This window comes from Podarcis bocagei, assembly GCF_964188305.1.
Source record: "Podarcis bocagei genome assembly, chromosome: 5".
NCBI classification, from domain to species: domain Eukaryota; kingdom Metazoa; phylum Chordata; class Lepidosauria; order Squamata; family Lacertidae; genus Podarcis; species Podarcis bocagei.
In genome coordinates, this window is record NC_138129.1 from 46,073,486 (window position 1) to 46,092,265 (window position 18,780).

The window sequence follows — 18,780 nt, forward strand, 5'->3', positions numbered from 1 at the left end:
TGGCTTCCACTCAGATCAGAAGCAGTGCATCACTTCCTCTCACCCCTGGTAGCATCCATTAATATAAAGCACGTGGTGTGATGCCACCATGCCTCAAGTTTCCCAGCTCCTCCTCTTCATCAGTTGTAATTGGGGGGGGGGGTTGAGGAAACTCAAAGCACAGTGACATCACATCAGATTTTGTATTACTGGATGTTCCCCAGCAGCAGCAGGTGATGCACGGCTTCTGCTTTTAGAAGCAGCCACATAGCTCCTCTAAGTCCAGTCCTGGTCTCATAAAGTCAAGAACTCCTTTGGTGACATTCCTGCAAGTTCTTCAGCTCTGTAATCACAGAATAAAGTCCTAGGTTATGGAAGAAAGGCTGTTTACACCCTTGGGCATCCAATTTTTACAATTCTTGCAAATTTCAGTAGGAACTGCTGGAGCCGTTTATGATTGACTCATATGTCTGAGGCCCTCTCCACCACTCTGATGGGTTGAAATAGATGCCTATCAGCATAACAGAAGACAGGAGTAATGAATACTATGCTATTTCATGACCTGCCTCTGATCCTAAGGTTGCAATGTCTAAGGCAACTTGAAGCTTGGGAGTGGAGCAGAGCCTGCATTCTTTCCTGGGCTTTTCATAGCAGCAGGGGACACTTGGGAGCCCCACAAGGGATTTTGCCAGGTAGATCTGACAGCCTGTATGTCAATCATGCGATGGTCATAATGACATCATGTGCTTAACAGATGGGCAACCCTGCTTACCTGTCAAATTTGGCCCATGAGGCCGATCCTGATAAAGGACCTGGATCCTTAGAGCCAAAAAGATGAAGGAAGCCTTAAACCAATGTAAAAGAGAAACTCCAAAATCCATCCCTTAGGCACACAAGATCCCAAATTAAACAACTTACTGACTTTGCTGTGTTCAAGGATTTTGGCTTGAATACAGATGGGACTGAATAAGGTTCACTGCATACATTTACACTCACCTGTATTTCCAGCTGCTGTACCACTTGCATTTGAACTCGACACTGAGCTGTGCTCCGGTCATCAAGTGCATGTTCTGTATTGAGGTGTCTAAAAACAGAAAACATATTTTTAAGAGGAGGAGGAGGAGGAGGAGGAGGAGGAGAAGAAGAAGAAATTAACATAGCTCTGGACAACCAGAACTCCCTAGACAATGTTTACCCCTTTATTAAGATTCTTTAATACACTGGCTGTGCTATGCAACATGTCTACTATCTTATCTATCTCATTTTTATCCTGTTCATCAACAGGTTATTCAATTTTATCATCACAATAATGCTGTGAGGGAGGCTAACCTGAGAAAGTGACTTGCCCATAGACCATGACCTAGGGTGAAATGTACCTAACCAGGCCCATCAGTTCAAGGACTTCCTCCTCTCCCCCCTGAAAATGGCTCAGGGCAGGAGGAGATCCCCCAGAACAGCACATGGGGGTAGGAGATGGGGAATCGTTCCAACTGGCAAGCTGAAATGTTTTCAAAGATGGAACAACTGGAAGAGTGCAAGGCTGTATTCCCCCCTAGTCAGCATCACTGCTGAGTGGGGATTTGAGCCAAAGGTTTTCTGATTTAAGTCTACCACCTTGTCTGCTGTACCACACTGGTGTTACATATACAGGGTGAGTCCTTTAAAAGAGGCCCCGTGGATACAGAGTACACATGTTCCACGGGGCCTCTTTTAAAAGACTCACCCTGTACATAGATACACAGCAAGTTACACGACCTACAACAGTCATCTCCAACTTGATTCCCTACAGATGTTTTGGACTACTAGTCCCATCCACCCCAACCAGCATGGATAATGGTCAGAGATAAGTCACGGTCCAAAAGATCTAGAAGACATAGAGGACATCTAGTTAGGGAAGGCTGCCCTAGAGTCTGAAGAGACAAGTCAACCAAAGAGTCAGGTGGAGATCCTGAACCACAGAAAGGCAAAGTGACACGCTTACAAATCAGTTGGAAAAAGAGCTCAACACTCGTAAGTCTACCAATTTTCCAGAGATTTTTCTTCATTCAGGAGAGATGGATTATAAGGACAGAAAATGCATTTTCCTTTATGAATTCCAAGAGCCTCTTCACTGTAGGTTCACAACTTTGCCTCAACAAGCCACCCTCCATCTGCTGCCAAGTTCCGGTCCCTAACTGAAGTAGCATAGCCTTTTGCCATACAAAATTTAACAAAACCGAAACAGGCCTGGACTTTATATTCCATTTCAAAGCTTGTACCGTTAACAGGCGAATGAATGTAAGCTTTCTTAATGTCAGCCAACGAACTAAAGGTAGTGCAGGGAATTAAATTCATTTTACTCTTAGAGCCTGAGTTTCGCTATTGAACAACATTCCATGCAATGTTTCCTTACTATTTTAAGCTGTGTCAAGACTTCCCAGTTAGGGGAAGCAGGATATGGCTGTCTAATGTTAGGAGGCTCCTTTCGGACCAGTCAGTTACATATGGTAGCACAGGTGGAAACAATTCTCCCTTTTGGCCTCCTCCTGGCCACATGAAAAAGGCTAAGTTAGGCTTTGAAGGAGTATGCGAGTTCCCTGCCCATCTGCCTTAAGTCTGTTGCAGTTGGCACCTGTTGGCTCGTTAACAGTGATCCTTCGGTAGCTGAAGGCCAGGGTGGGGGTGGGGTGGCAAGTTTTTCTAAAATGTTCATTTCACAGAACACATACACACACAGATCAGGCATACAGGCTGTGCTTCTGACCGTCTCCAGTCCTCCCAAACGTCATTTTCAACCTTCACAACATTCTGTTCAGAGGCAGTGGGGTGGGAGGTGGAGGGGGGCCGAGAATGAGGAGCGGCATGTGCGTATGTGGACGGGGTGGGAAGCATGTGTAGCAAGAAAGGCATTGGGGGGAGGGGGGAACCCGAACAAGCAAGAAAAGAAAACCCGTCAGTTTCATCTGATGTCTTTGCTAAAAATCTTGGCTACAAAGAGATCTAATTGCAAATGAACTAATTAAGTAAACCTCTGACGAAGCGTGAAAACAATTTGTTTGACCCTGACGCTAGCAGAGGGCTCTTAGACAGCGGAGTTAATCAGTCAGTGACAGAGCCCACAAGCGGTGTCAGCAGGCTGCCGCGCTGCCATCTGTTTCTCTCTAGTTCTCCCCACCCGCCCCCCTTTTCTTCTTCCTAACATGGGCGAGCTATAAACTTTAGTGGTCTGTCTCCTCTCTCCTCCAAAAGCCTTGTCATTACGGTAGGTCCCAGTCAGCCTCTTTCTCTCTAGCAGAGTCTCTCCCACTCTTCCTATTCACCCCACAGTGCCTGGCAGCCTTTAAAAACTTCCCGGTTCTTACAGTAGGTCTATGACAGTGATATAGCTCTGTTTCGGAGAAGAAGCCTAGAGGGGTCTAGCTCCATTTCACAGAAGGAAAAACTGGTGCAGAAGTACTGTACTCAATTTTTCTAAAAGTAGTGATGCTAGAATGGCTCTAAGGGGCTGGCATGGTGGTGCTTCTAGTCTATCAAAAGCTACCAGGTACCTGTTCTACAGACATAAATTATATTTTCTGAAGTATCAAAGCTCACTAATAACTGATTTGGAGGGAAAATATCTCTAGAATCTGAGGAAACCATCCCCAGGGCCAAAAAGCAACAGACTGATTTTTGGGCTTCACTGCACATCATAAACAGTTAAAGTGCTTGCAGCAGGACTTTTCCTTTTTGAGGTCTATGGCAGGCTTCCTCAGCCTCGGCCCTCCAGATGTTTTTAGCCTACAACTCCTATGATCCCTAGCTAGCAGGACCAGTGGTCAGGGATGATGGGAATTGTTGTCTCAAAACATCTGGAGGGCCAAGGTTGAGGAAGCCTGGTCTATGGTGTGAGAAAACACAGGAAGAATTATTAAGTACAGGTTGGGACAAAGAACACGGCAGCATTAATATACCTTGCACATAAGTCACCTACTTGACAAACTGTCCCAAGTCCTCACAGAGGGTTTCACAACCAGGCCACTTGCACTCTCCATGTCCATACAGAGGGTGAGAGCCAGGAGTCTCCTCATGAGAAGAGCTGCAAAGGAGGGGGTAAAGGAAAACAAAAAAGCATTACTATGGAATAGCAGCTCTAGCTCTGTATAGTTCATTTGCTTTGTTGGCTGAAGGAACAACCACATAGGGCATTTTAAAGGGATGGGACATGCTCATTCAGCCCATCTAGTCTTTACAGAATGTATACTCCCTTCATTGAGCAGATGTTGTCTCCACCCAGTCAACTACGAATCTAGCCTGGGCTGCCAGAACCATAGTTGCAGATGCAGACCAGCAGAATTCATCCTCAGTTCATATTTTAGATTGTCAGGTGTGGCACAAAATACTTTTTAACTATCTTCTTGGTATGCTAGATGCAACTCTTCTTGAAAAAAATGTGCACTGCCTACAGTTATCCATACCCTGGTTTCATCAAGGTTAGATTACTATAAAGTGCTATGTGTGGGACTACCTAGGAAGAATGCACAGAAACTGCATTTGGTTTCAAACACAGATGCAGAGGAACATGTATCACCAGTACCAAAAGAGCTTCATGGTCTCCAATTTTATTTCCAAACATAATTCAAGTGCTGGTTCTGAGCTATAAGGCTTTAAAAGGTCTGGAACCACAATATATATGAAAGGGCTGCCTGCTCCCCTGTGAACCTGCCAAATTAGTAAAAGCTTCATAGGATGTCAGGTTATAGGTTCCTTCATCTTCCAAGTCAACTTGGGTAGTTACCAGAGCTGTCTTGGTGTTGGCGCCTCATTTGTGGAACTCTCTCCCTGTAACGTTTCTTCTGATACCTACTCTGCTAGTAAATAATCCTGTTTCCTCTGACTTTTAGTGGAGTTTAATGAGATTGTTTGTTTGATGGGTTTGCTTTATTAGATTTTAATATAGATTGCTTGTCTGGTTCTGCTTGATGCAGAACTTCCTTATCTCTGCAGTGCATCCATGCTATGTTTCTTGCTTATTCTTGATAGCCCACAAGGCTGGCAGACCTATGGACTGTGTACTTAGCACAGCTGCCTTCATCTGATTAGCATGGGACTGTCCCAAGGGTAAGAGTCTCCGCCTATATGCAGGATCTTGTTAGATCCTTAGCTGTCTGCTAGGGTGTCAAAGCATCAGAGTGGAAAGCTCTTTACTGGATACTCCCAAACAGTACAGCATCTAAGCCATTTCCCTGGCATGAATGGCTATTATGAACTCTTATTTGGCCCTTGGGGTAAACTGAAAAACTAAAGGCTGTGACTGCACCAATGCCATTAAAAAAAAAACAACTGAGTCAGCATAGTCTCCACAACAGCAATGGGGCCATTATACACAAATGTTTGGGAAGATAGTCATGTAGCCATTCTCCAATGGCTAGCAAGACTCACATATAATTCGTTCATTGAGCCTAAATTGTAATTCATTGGGTCTGAATTGAAGTGGCCAATTTCCACATGGCCAATCTCTCCTATTGTGACTTAATAAGTTCCATTTGTCACTGAAGGCAGGTACAATCACAAATTGGACTCCATATCTGGTAAGCCAACACTGTGCCAAATAGTAGTGCAAAAAGTAGAAGTTCAAGGTCTGAACGCGATAGAAAATACTAGTCTCTCCCAATCATGTGTAGAATTTTACCCCGTCCTTTGAGATAAATTCTATATCCTTTACAAATTATCCATTCCATATTTTAAAGGACCACATAGAGTTTCTACCTGTCCCTCCTTTGTGTGAGCATGGCGTTCTGTCCATTGGGAAGAGGGTGGTGGGAAATTGGAGGAGAGACCTTGGCGGCCGAAAACGAGGTAGAATTGGAGGTGTTGGTGCTGAGGTCAAGTCCCTCTTGCTTGATACTGTCTTCTACAGGCTGTGTAGCAGCAACCTCTTTCCATAGCTGCTGAAGGTCTGAGGGACACACAGCTTCACACATGTTGGAGAGAGCAGGAAGGAGCAGCAGAAAGAGGAAAAGATTTTTTAAAGAAAGATTTAAGAATCACAAATCTGCAGAACCCATGCTAAGATGAGCCAAAAAAAATCCATGAAAGGTGTGGCTTCTGTGTTTAGTTTGTTGACAAAAGAGCTAATTGAGTCTCCCGGCTACTGAGAGCTCTCCTCAATGACTATTTATGTAACACTATTAATTGTGGCATCTGGAAATCAAACAGAACTTAGTGACTTTTAGAGCAGGCATGGAATTACTTCAGTCTTACATGGTCTAGAATCTCCACGGCCATTACAAGTTTTAAATTGATTATTTAAAATTACAATTTTATTGAAGGGTTTCTTAACAATTAAAGACATAACTAATCTGTATTAGAGATCCCAAGAACAAACCCTTGCTTAATAATATAAAAATTACTTTTGCTCGAGACAGTCAGGCACACTAGTCCACCATCTCAGCAGTATGTGGCCCACTAGAAATTGGATAGCAGTCCTCCAATGCACTACCAACAACTGACTGCTTTTACCCATCCCTGATGCAGAGGCTGGATATTTATACCACTTATACGGAGAAGAAAAACTAAGCCAGAGGGTGGTTTTGTTTTGGCATGTCTGGTATATACCTCAAGTGGTTCTGGCAATATATGGCTTTCATGCCATGGAATGCATTCATTCTTATCTTGATTTGGCTAGCTAGATGATCACACTGTCTTTTAGATAGGTAAAAATACTGACGTTTAGGCACAGTAGCAGCTACAATGCTTTTCGGGATGTAACTCTTTAAAAGTAGCTGCCCGATTACATATTTGCATTCAGTTACTCACAGGAACATAGAAAATTGCCTTTTATCAGCCTGGTTCACACATAACACCAAATCAAGGCTAAGTGTGAACAAGCAAGTGTATGGGTAGAGAGAGCAAAAATCACAGCCATTTTCCTCCTCTCCCAGTCCTGCTATTGCACCACTACCCAGAGCTATGCCATAGTTTGGCTAAGTGTTAAGTGTGAACCCAGGCCCACAATTTGTCTCATTCCAAACAAACTGTATCAAGGGCTTTTCTTAGCTTAATGTTCGTAGTTTGTTTGGAGTGAGACAAACCACAGTCTTGAGTTTGTACTTAAAACTAAGCCAAACCATGGCTTAGCTCAGGGTAGAATGGCAGTAGCAGAACCGGGTGAAGAGTGAAGCAGTTGTGATTTTCAATCTGTGTACCTGCATGCTTGCTTGTTTACTAACCAGCAGTAGCTCTTCACGATTTCAGACAAGACCCCTCCCAGCTCTACCTGGAAATACCAGAGACTGAACCTGGAACCTTCTTCATGCAAAAGCATGTGTCTTACTAGTGAGTCAATACCCTTCCCCAAAGGATGGGCATAGACTCAGTTCTGACCAGCAAAGTCAAACAAATCCAGGATGCCAGACTGAAATTTCAAGTGAGTGTGCGTCCAAACTTCTTCTGCTTTCCGTTCCAAACAAATAAAGAGACCCTTAGACATTTGAATATGAAACTAAATAGGCTTGATTGGGGTGGGGGGTGGGGAGTGCAGGAGGGATGGGGATGAAAGCAGTACTCAGCTAACTCCTGCTGCCATGACCAAGGTAAGCGGGGGTGGGGGCACTTACTGGCAAAACCTGAGCATTGCTTTCAGCTTGCCCACCACCACATAGCTTGCCACTGCCTGTTCCTACCAATTCACTATGTTCAAAGACCCCATTTAGCATGAACTAGGCTGAGTATATCAGTCTAGACTCCGCTGCTTTCTTCAAGGACTGCCTCTCTGGAAGAGAGGGGCATAAGGTGTCTGCATAAAGTGAAGCTACTTTGCTTATGCATCCCCCTCTTGCAGACAGAAAGTAGCAACATCACAGTGAAGCTTCCACCGGCAGGCAATCCCTGTGTTATGCACGAAAGGCAAAAATGAAATATTAGGCCCCAGCTTTCTCCCGTTAACAGCAACACAGCTCAAGCACATTACATTTTGGTCCAATTATGCGTTATTGATGTCTGTTCCATAACAAAACCCAAAGCATGCCAAATGTTAGGCCCCACGTGCATTCAAACAGTCAGCTCTTAAAATTAACAGAAAACCAACAGGCTGTGCTAATTGCTGCTCTGGGTGCATGGGTTACCTCCTCTGGCACTAAAAAAGCAAGGAAGCTTATGTGAATTACCTTGTGGAAGGGTCTGCAGAGGAACGGTGCCTTGTCCTGGCTGTAAACTGACCAGCCCTTGTCGCTGGAGGTTTAACAGGTGCTGCTGCTGCAGCTGCTGCATCTGCAGTAGCTGTTGTTGGAATGCCAGCTGCTTATTCCCTAATGGCTGCTGGAAGACAAAAGGAAAAAATCAAAACACATTATTTTCAACCCTGTAGCACAGGCCTTCCGGGATTCTCTGGGGTCTTGCATAAGCAGCCCAATCCCAGCATCAGCCTTGCTTTCAGCCAGCACAGCTCACAGTCCTGATCTCTTGTCCTCAGTGGCCACACAGCATATAACCAAGACAGAAAGCCTTTGATCTATCATAGCAGCAGAACGAAGGGGGTGGGTGGCGGAAGAGAAGAGAGCGAGCCTGCTTGGCAGAGCAGTGAAAATGCTGAGTCTCTCTGCCAGATGAGCATTTCCACAAAGTCTGTGCGTTTGAATTGTGCATAAAGAAGCAGAATCTGTTTCTCAGTTGTATCTGCCTACCCGAAGCATACATCAGCATCAATGGATTGAACTCCTATGAGCAACACAAAAGGCTTGCAGGCTAGAGCATCATAACCTGGGAAACTCTTAAAGACAATGGTTTGACTTTATGGAGAAACACACAACCATCTGGGCGATATCTACCCCTGAAACTTTAATGCCCAGGATCTGGGGCTCCTGCTGGTCTCAAGGAATAAAGGTGTTATTTTTTAAAAGATATATTAATTAAATTGGCAGAGGGAAATATACTCTAATATAAACTTTTTTCCCACCTCTCATACAGAATGACACATAGAAATCTTGTTGTTCATGCATGGCTTTTTAGAGAAAATGGAATGCGACACAAATATGGGCCATAATTTAGAAAAAGTTTTGCAAAACGTGTCACAAATGCTCATAATTATCTTCCTATTACAGGCAGGAAATGGGTTAATCCAATGTAAAAAAAAAATTAATGTTAAGATGGAGAATCAATCTCAGTGTCAGAAATTAACAGCACTAAATTATCTTAAAATTCAAGAACTCTAGCTGACTGTGGGCCTTAACCACAACCCATTGACATCCATGTACACTGACTCCAACAAGACGAGGCCCATTAATTTCAGTGAGAAGAATAATGGCCTGCCCATGATTTCATGGGGAGTTTGTGGCAAAGCCAAGAACAAGATTCTTCTCAAATATTTTTAATCGAGGTGATTTAAAAGGAAAGCCCAAGAGGCAAAACGAAAGGATTAAATTCAAATGCAAACAGTTTGAATATTATTATTAAAATAATTTATGTAATGATTTTCCTAAAACATTTATTAAAGATTTGTTTGGAAGTAGTAGTTGTTGTTAATTAAATTTGTATATTGCCCTATACCCGCAGGTCTCAAGGCGGATCACAACATAAAATCACAATCTAAAAACACACAGGTAAAATGAGGTGGCCCCTCTATGGGCAGAAAAAGGAGCACAACTACAGCCATTCATTTATTTTATAAACAGAACTGTAACAAATGACAATATGTATGAGAGAATAATGTGTGGCCCCTTTCTCACCATAACCCTATGCTGGACAGCTCAGTTGGTAGAGAATAATACACTTAATCTCAGAGTCATGGGTTTGAGTCTCACGCTGGGCAAAAAGATTCCTGCACTGTAGAGGGTTGGACTAGATGACCCTTGTGGTTCCCTCCAACTCTTCAGTTTTACAATGCTATGATTCTTCATACTACCTCTACTAAAATATGTGTACTTCAGCTGGCAGGTAAGATCACATTATGCTTGTATGTTGTACACTGCCTTCTTCTATTCTTACGCAAGTGTTGCTTATAAATATTTAAATGGATAAATTTAAGAGGTAGAGAGAGATCCACTGTAGCATAAACCAAGGCGGCCTCAGAGAAGCAGGAACTGGCAAAATATGGGAAAGATTCAGAGCCTAAAATATCCATTTTGTCCTCCATCTAATCTTTGAAGCATTTATCTGGTAGCTATCTGAAGAGCAGAATAGAATACATCATTGAAGAGTACATCAAGGCAAGTCCATTCATTTTCAATTTGGATAAAATTCCTAACTGATGAATCACCAGGCAGTCTGTCTCAGCCAAGGGGCATCAAAACTGGGAAGAGGCATCCCCTACAGACTGTACTGCAGGCAGACAAGCAAGGAAGGGTGAGTCATTCATGTTAAAAAAAAATATGTGTGTGAGATGCACTCTGAGTGGCCTAAGGGTGTGGGACGAGATCCTAAAACGCTCCCATGTAAAAAATCTGTAGCAGTATCACACAGACTAGAGTTTGCTTTTCCCCCTCCCTTGCTTCCCCACTCCCTGGCAGGCCTTTCTGTGAGCACAGGTTTCTGCCTGTTACATCAGAGCAGTTGAACACTGCCCCATTCACTCAACTTCCAGGCTGTAAAACAGAAGGAAATTGGGAACGGATTAAGTCATTAGGATCCCCAGGGCATGTTGCTTTCACTTCATAACTCAACAGTCCTCTGTATCTTTCCTCATGGACTTGTCATTGAGCCCAAGCATCCTTATAGTAGGTTCCGGGAGTCTGGAGGATAACAGATGAGGACAAGGGAGCAGTGAGTAACCAGCAGGTGAAATGGCTTCAGCTGCATGGCTTTTCTACAGGCCTACACTGAAATGGAATCTCATAGGCACTGAGAATGGAGTGACTCATGGCTGTGGGACAAGTGGGGATAAATAGAAGGTACAATGAAGTTTAGGGCCATAGGAATGAGCACTAGAGGCTGCAACAGAATCCAGGAGTGTAAGCACCTGTCCTTAGAAAATGGATTGTCAGGACATGTTTTTCATGCAACAGAGTAACGAATGCATTAGAGCAAGGGTCAGCAAACTTTCAGCAGGGGGGCTGGGTCCACTGTCCCTCAGCCCTTTTTGGGGGGCGGACTATATTTTGAGGGGGGAAATGAACAGATTCCTATGCCCCACAAATAACCCAGAGATGCATTTTAAATAAAAGGACACATTCTACTCATGTAAAAACACACTGATTCTGGATTGAGAAGGTGATTGGGCCGGGTCTGGCCCCCGGGCCTTAGTTTGCTGACCCCTGTATTAGAGCATAGCTTTTTGGAATTCCTAAAACAATTTAGGGATGGAACATGTCATCATATGTGGAGTTCCTGCCACTGGAAGAAGAGCTGGGTTAAAATGGTTGTTTGAATCCTTTAGCTAGTTTCATTTAAGCTTCTAACAGAAACTTGGACATCACATCCCCTGGTTGCAAGCCTCCAATTCAAGCTAACAAAAATTTATCCTCCTCCCTAGGGTCCTTACTCACAAATAAGTTCTAAAGCTGCTTTCCACACCATCAAAAATGTCAGTGCAGGAAACTATGAAAATACACTTGCTTTCCAGAAGGCACCTGCAGACGTAATCCTCTGGGAAGTTCTCCTGCATAAGCTCTTTTGAAATGAAAGGAAGCTGAGCAAGAATACGGCTGTGCTCTTCTGCAGCTTCCATTTATTTCATTGAGGCTAGTACATACAAAATTTCCTGTTGGATTGTGCCCTTTGTCTACAATGAGTGAGTCGGTAATGTGGTATCACCATATTCAGTAGTACTGTTTTCATTACTAGTATGGAAAGAAAGGACCAATATGATAGCCATATTAGATATGATGGTACCTTGGTTCTTGAACTTAATCCATTCTGGAAGTCGGTTCAACTCCCAAAATGTTCAAAAACCAAGGCACAGCTTCCGATTGGCTGCTGAAGCTTCCTGCACTCAAGCAGAAGTCGCATTGGATGTTTGGCTTCCGAAAAATGTTCGAAAACCGGAACACTTACTTCTGGGTTTTTGGCGTTCAGGAGCCAATCTGTTCATCAACTAAGCCGTTTGAGAACAAAGGTTCCACTGTATTTAGTTTTGGGGAATACAGCAAGCACACCTTAAAATGGCCTTTTGACACATTTCCAAATATAATCTCAGTCATCCACCAAAGGTGCCCTCTTTTTGACACCATTTACTCATTAGGTTTTTGAAGACAGACGTGCCTGGCGTGCTCTGGTCCATGGGGTCACGAAGAGTCGGACACGACTAAACAACAACAACACCGACACTCATTAGGTTCAGACAGCAAAGATGGTATGAAGAGAAGCATTCTTGGTGGCTCCCTACTCAAACCAATTACAAACCTTACTCCAATTATAGATTTAACAAAATCCAAACCTGATTGCTTTATGGTAGCTTTGCGAGGACTTACTGTTTAGGGCTGGACTTTGAGGCTTATATTAGGAAAGAGTGGGGAAATGTCAGTGATTTTTTTAATGTTATGCTAGCCTGTTGGTGGGTTATTTTTTGTTTTATCCCCCCCTTTTTTAACTCACCCCAAACCTTTGGGAGAAGAGTTATCAGTTTTAATATTCAGATAAAATACTGAATATGAGGCACAGTAATGCATGTAATGGAATTATTGTTTTTCAGATATTATCACAGGAAATTGAGTTCAAGTTATGCTTAAAAGATATGAAAGCTTTGCTAGTTTGCCAGGCCTAACAATGGGCACCGCATTTGTAAAATGGCATAGTCCATTAAATGCACTTCAGTCTTTCTTCCAGCCTTTCTTCTAATAAGCCACATTCCTCAAACATCTTTCCCTGATCACCAGGTACTAAAAAAAAAATAAAGTTTCCTTCTGCCTACCAGCTCCCTCTCAGCCTCCCCTGACGTGCTGCTGCCAGAGTCTGTGGGTTTCTCTGGACACTTTCACTTTTGGAGGTCATCCGCTGCGTACTTTTGATAGAACCAATGAAGTATGAAGCTTATCGGCCCACAGATAAAAATCTTAAACACAAAGAAAGTAATTACTGAACCTTACTCTGCCAGTCACTAGCACCCACTGGGCCTTTCCAATCTTTCCTTCTCTCAGAGACGGAGGCACATAGGGAAGGTTTCCTGTTAGGGTGCAATCCCCAAATCCAACCCTCCCTCTTCCTGCTCCAACCCTATACACCCTTGATCCCTGATCTTTTCCCTAGCGACGGGGTTTGAGTTCCTTAATGCATTTTGTCTGCACTCTGTTTACATTAGACGCAGCTGAGCGGGTGCAGCTACTGGGGTAACAGGCACCGTCACTTTGATTTATGAGCACATCAAGAGGAGTTTCAGCGTGACACTCCGGACTGACAGGAGCACTTCATTAATCTGACGCCTAGGTTACTCGCTGGCCAATCTTCATGTGCTGCCCCCTCATGCAATATCATCTGGTACACTGGGGCAACTGCCAGAGACGAGGCTCTGTCTGAAAGCTTTTCTCCCTCTCAAGTTTTCTGAAAGCATAAAAGGAACTAGGTTTGTAAGAACAGGGACAGCTGGTTTCGCATTCCAAATACACTACTAGAAACAACAACATAACATTACTGGCCTGAGTACACTGTATACTGCTGTCCACATTGGTTGTGACAGGATTAACTCATACCTGCCAAAATAAAAATGTTGCTCAACTAAAGGAAGCAGCACTTTGCAAGTCAAAACAAAACAGGTGCCACAAAATTCAGATGCTCGTCTCAGATTCAGAGTTTTTTCTTATTCTGCTGTCGGCTTGTGGTATGTGTTTGGAGGAGTAACTGTGATTTCTCAGTTCCTCAATTACTGCACTTATAGACATTTGGGCATGAGGGAATAAAGGTGCTGATTTCAAAAGTGCTGAGTTAATATTATTAGAAACAACTATAGACAGGTATAGAACAGATATAGAATAAATTCAATAAATTAGGAAGAAAAGGCCAACTGGGCAATGGGCTCTGAATAGGCAACGTATTCCATGCAAGTGCAGAATTTACACCTTGAGAGTCTTAGCTTTGTGTGTGGTTTTTTCCCCCCTAGCCCAAACAGATGTAAAACTAGGCTTGAAAGCATGCATATTATTCTACATAAAATATTAGAACCTGGGAAATGCAGAAAAATGTGTAAGAATATACATAAAATTTATGGGTATGATCTAGCTCTAGGCAAAACTCTTTCAACAGAAGAGCTTTAAGCCTGAGTTTGAGTTCTCCCACTGAAATCAATAGAATTTAAGAGGAGTTATTAACTTCTACTGGATAGTGCTCATAAATAAGCTTGTTTTCTAGTGGCATTATGGCCAAGTTGCACATGACACCAAGTTGTGTGTAGTTCTTGCCCCTTCCCCTAAAAACAAAATGCAGCAATGGTGGCAACAATCTGCCTTCACAGACCTTCACCTTTTAAACTGTTTCCTCTCCAGGTTTTTTTGGCTGTTGAAAACTGTTCCCTCCCCCCAATATCCTTTTTTCCCCTACAAGGGAAAAGATTTGAGGTACATTTATTTCTTCCCACTCTGAAAGGAAAAGGGAGCTGGAAGGGGGAATTTTCAACAGAAGGGGGAAAGGTTAAAAGGCTATTCCTGCATTTCTTCTTTCTGCATAGGTAGATTTTGAAAAAGAAACCCAGCTGGGGGTGAGGAGGAGAATGACATATAATTCAATATGATTTGTAACCTGGCTCTGAATCCCCACTCTAAACATTGAGGAAGGGGTATAAATTTAAATCAACCAATAAATAAGCAAACAAACAGACTATTGCCCACATATTTAAAGTTAGAGAAAAAGTAAGTAACATCAGCCATACTTTGATCAATAGCATTTTACTGTTTCAGAGATTATCTCAAGCATCATATGACCAAAAAAAGTCACCCCTCCAGATATCAAAACTAGGTTAAGCACTGGCTATCCGACTATATATATATATATATATATATATATATATATATATTTACAGAGGCCAGTCTAAGGGCCTGTTTATACATTACAGCCAACACATGGAAACAGTCTGAAATCAGAGAGGTGTGACAGAAAGACTGGTATAACGTTTAGGGGAGAGGAGCAGGAGAGCACCCTGCTTTCATAAGAGCGCTCTAGAACCTTTAGAGTCTGACCTGAGCATGCATAGCTCCTATTGGGTTCACAGGGAGGTCACAGGTTAATCCTGATATCTGGCCATATGAATAAGGTGGCTAAATCATAAGGTGACCATGCAGTCCTTAATAATAGTGATTCTGAGCTGCTGATAATTTTGGTTATGCCAGATGGCTTTGTGGTGGAAGCTACTGCAACAGAGAATGGAAGAAACTAACAATAAATATATTAGAAGCAGCACACATCACCAGTGACACAGCAGGAAGAATCGAAATCTGCTTGGGGGAGTATACAGAACAGTACTGCTGAGCTAGTGCCTCTATCAATCCAACACTAACTGAAGACCTTGATAAACTTCCATCTTTAATGTAAAGAATGTCGAAGAGTGGTGACATGGGAGAGGCCCTTTTTGGCTGTGGCCCCTCAGCTACAGAATATTCTCCAATCAGGCTTCCCTGACACAGATGATACAGGTTAAGGTCAATTGAGAAAGGTTGTTGTGGCCCATATACTGCTGCTATTTTGCTGTTGCTGTGATGCTTGAGGTTATTGTTTTGTTAGCATACTGATGGTTGCTACATTTTTAACTCCATATTTTTATTTTGTTTGTAAATCACCTAGAAACTATTTTTGAAATAGGCAACTAAATAACGATGATAGTGATTATAATAGTAACAACGATGATGGTGTTAATCACAATAATTCAAAACAAGCTGAAATTCATGGTACTTCAGTAAATATTGGGGGAAATAAACTATCAAATATAGCAAAAAATAATAATCCTGGAATTTAGAAACATCAATATAGCTGAATCATTCTCCACTTGTCCTCGCACAAACCTTTGTGGAAAATGCTAAAATAACTCGTAGCATCTAGAATTTTAATTATCTGGCCCAATCACAACACAATTAACTATGCAAATATAAAGCTGAAGAAATTCATTGGAGAAGGGTTAAGAAGGGTTTGAGATATGGACATTTGAATCCTGGAAACTCTATTATTCCCTAGAACTAACAGGTAGCCCAGAAATAAGTTCTGCTATTGTGACAAGCAAATCAGATTTTCCAGGTTATCATACACTGCAACGTGTGCTTTCAAGGCAGCAGCACAACTGCCAAAGAATGCTTTCACAGCACTCAGTATTATGATGTTGATTCTGGCAGGAGTGCTAATAGCAGGGATGCAGCAAATATCTATGATTTTTGATTCCTGAAGTGAAAATCATATGTTTGCAGTTGCAGATAAGTGTCTTGAACAAGCAACAGGTTCCCAGACAATTACTGGGGATCCAGGATAATTTACTTCTTTTTTAAAAAAGTAAGTCTTTTTTAAAGCATAGTAAAATTTAGCTTGTTTCATAGAATAAGGAAGGACAGTCTGTCCCCCCCCATAGGAAGTTACACAATTGACCAGTCTGTTCTTTTAAAGAAGGAATAATGCACCACTCATCTACCATTCCCAGAAGACATTTCTGAAGTTGCCCCCCCCCCCTTATAAACAAGTTGAACTCACTTTTCTGCAGAAGTGTTCATGCAAACAGCAGTGCATTTCTGTACACAGAGGCCAAACTCACCTCTTTGGCTTGCTGCTTTCCAGCTTGCTGCTGAGTCAGTAGCTGCAGATGAAGTTGCTCCTGCTGCTTCTTGTAGTATTCCTGCAGCTGAGGAAGAGGCATGAGGGAAGAATATAGAGAGGAAATGAGACCATTAGTTGTTTGCTTGCACATCACTTTAAACCAGGGGTGGAGAACCTGTGGTCTTCCAAATGTTGCTAAATTACTACAACACCTACTGGGCCACCGGGCATGCTTGCTGGGGCTTATTGTAGTTCAGCAATATCTGGAGCACCAAAGGTTACCCACTGTTGCTCATGCACACTGCTGAAATTGAAGGTGCGTCACTCCTTCCCCGCTCCTGTTTTCCCAAATAAACCACAAGCAGGAAGCTAAGAACAAACCTTGCTTACAGCCCCTGGCTTGTTTGGAAAGAAAGAAATCGTGAGCCTGGGTTCAGACTCTAACACTTGGCCAAACCATGGCTTAGCTCCTGGAGCATGGTGGCAGAGTGGGGTAGGAGTGAAACGCCCACCATTTCAGTACCATACCCCAGCACACTGAACTTTCACCTTAAAACTCTAGTTTTGCTTAACTATGATTTAAAGCAATATGTGAATGAGGTCAGTGTTTGATTTAAAAAAGGGCAGAGTGATTGAGAGTTACATATCATTACATATCTGGGCCTCACCATTTCCTAAGATGTTAGCACAGGCATAGGCAACCTTTGGCCCTTTGGACTACAATTCCCATCATCCCTGACCACTGGTCCTGTTAGCTAGGGATCATGGGAGTTGTAGGCCAAAACATCCGGAGGGCCGAAGGTTGCCTATGCCGGTGTTAGCACATTGACAAGGTGTTACATATATGTTTGGCATTATTTACAATAGCCCCCAAGAAGCAGGTGATTTGAACAGGATCACATAAGGAGTCTGTGGAAGAAAGCTATTTATTTCTGTTGTACTTTTAGTATAACAATTTTCTTTACAGCTCATCCATCCTCACGAAGATCATTTGAAGCTCACTGGCACTCCCATTTTATGAATTCAAATAGAGGTTGAGAAATTAACTTGTTTAAGAAACCCAGTATTCCACTAATATCTCTCTCTTGCTCTGTGAACTGGATTACACTGGCACTTGTAAAATTACTTCGGTTTCCCCAGCACTTCACACTAGATTGATATCATGCGGCTAAGGATTGTGACATTATTCGCAAGTATTGCATTGGAATGCTGGGAGATTCAAAAACTCCTGAGAATTGTGGGTTTTAAAATGCGAGCCATTTAAACTAGGCTCTTTCTTCCATGCCAGCAACACCCAGAGTAAGGCATGCTTAACTCCACAAGGTTTGATGTTAAATCATCATTTGTAGAACAGCAGAATCTGGTGGTTGTGCAGGTCACCTTCCTGCTTATGCAAATCTTTTGTTTACAGGGGAAAGAAAAAAACAAGGAAAGAAGACAGGGAAATTATTTCCTCCAAAGATTCTTGCAATGGAAACAGATAGCCAAATGTAATATTTTTCTAAAAGGTGTGGCAAATACATGTAAAAATTTAAAGGAGAATTCCCAGAACTGAAAGAATATGATTCAACAGACTGAATTACATGAGCTCCAGGCTGTAACCTCTTCCTGTCCATCACTACACCATCTGGGGCGAGATAAATGGGAAAGAGGGAGAGATAGGAAACTGCGTATTTTCGTGTCCAGTACAACCAGAGACTAACTGGTTTAGAGTTGAAGGAGCTTACTTCATTTGAAACAGACATATATTTATCTTACTATATCAAGCAATTTGTCTGTTATTTGGTTATGCATTGTACTGCTTCATCATCACTGTCATCATCACTGTCATCATCATCATCACCATCATTAAATTTGTTAGTCATTTTATCTTGTCCAGGGTAACCCAAAGCAACTTAGAACCAAAGACACAGACAGACACTACCACCACCACCACCCCGCACATAGATAATTAAAACAAAAAGGGGGGAAAGAAATACAATAAAAACAACTTGCCCACTTCTAAAAGACCACAGATAGTTAAAAGCAAAAGGCCTGGTTATAGAGCAAAGTTTTTGCCTAATGCCTAAAGATATGTTATGATGGTGCCAGGTGAGTCCCCCTGGGTATTCCACAAATTGGGAGGTCTGCTCTTGTGTTGTCTCCTCTAGGCCTCTCATGGTAGAGGCACATGAAGAAGGACCTCAGATG

The 18,780-nt window shown here is 42.5% G+C and overlaps 1 protein-coding gene across 5 annotated transcripts in view; it reads right to left on the reverse strand.

Annotated features, from left to right (window-relative positions):
• FOXP4 (forkhead box P4) overlaps nucleotides 1–18,780 on the reverse strand; it is a 152,268-nt gene that overhangs the window by 40,163 nt on the left and 93,325 nt on the right. For 4 of the 5 annotated variants that reach the window (XM_081195835.1, XM_081195836.1, XM_081195834.1 and 1 more), the window contains 5 exons: nucleotides 16,589–16,675; nucleotides 8,106–8,256; nucleotides 5,707–5,911; nucleotides 3,932–4,036; nucleotides 976–1,063 (listed from right to left, as the gene is read on the reverse strand). In XM_081195835.1, coding sequence (XP_081051961.1) covers nucleotides 976–1,063; nucleotides 3,932–4,036; nucleotides 5,707–5,911; nucleotides 8,106–8,256; nucleotides 16,589–16,675 — 636 coding nt within the window. The remainder of the gene's footprint in view (nucleotides 1–975; nucleotides 1,064–3,931; nucleotides 4,037–5,706; nucleotides 5,912–8,105; nucleotides 8,257–16,588; nucleotides 16,676–18,780) is intronic. The other variant, XM_081195837.1, reaches the window with a different exon arrangement.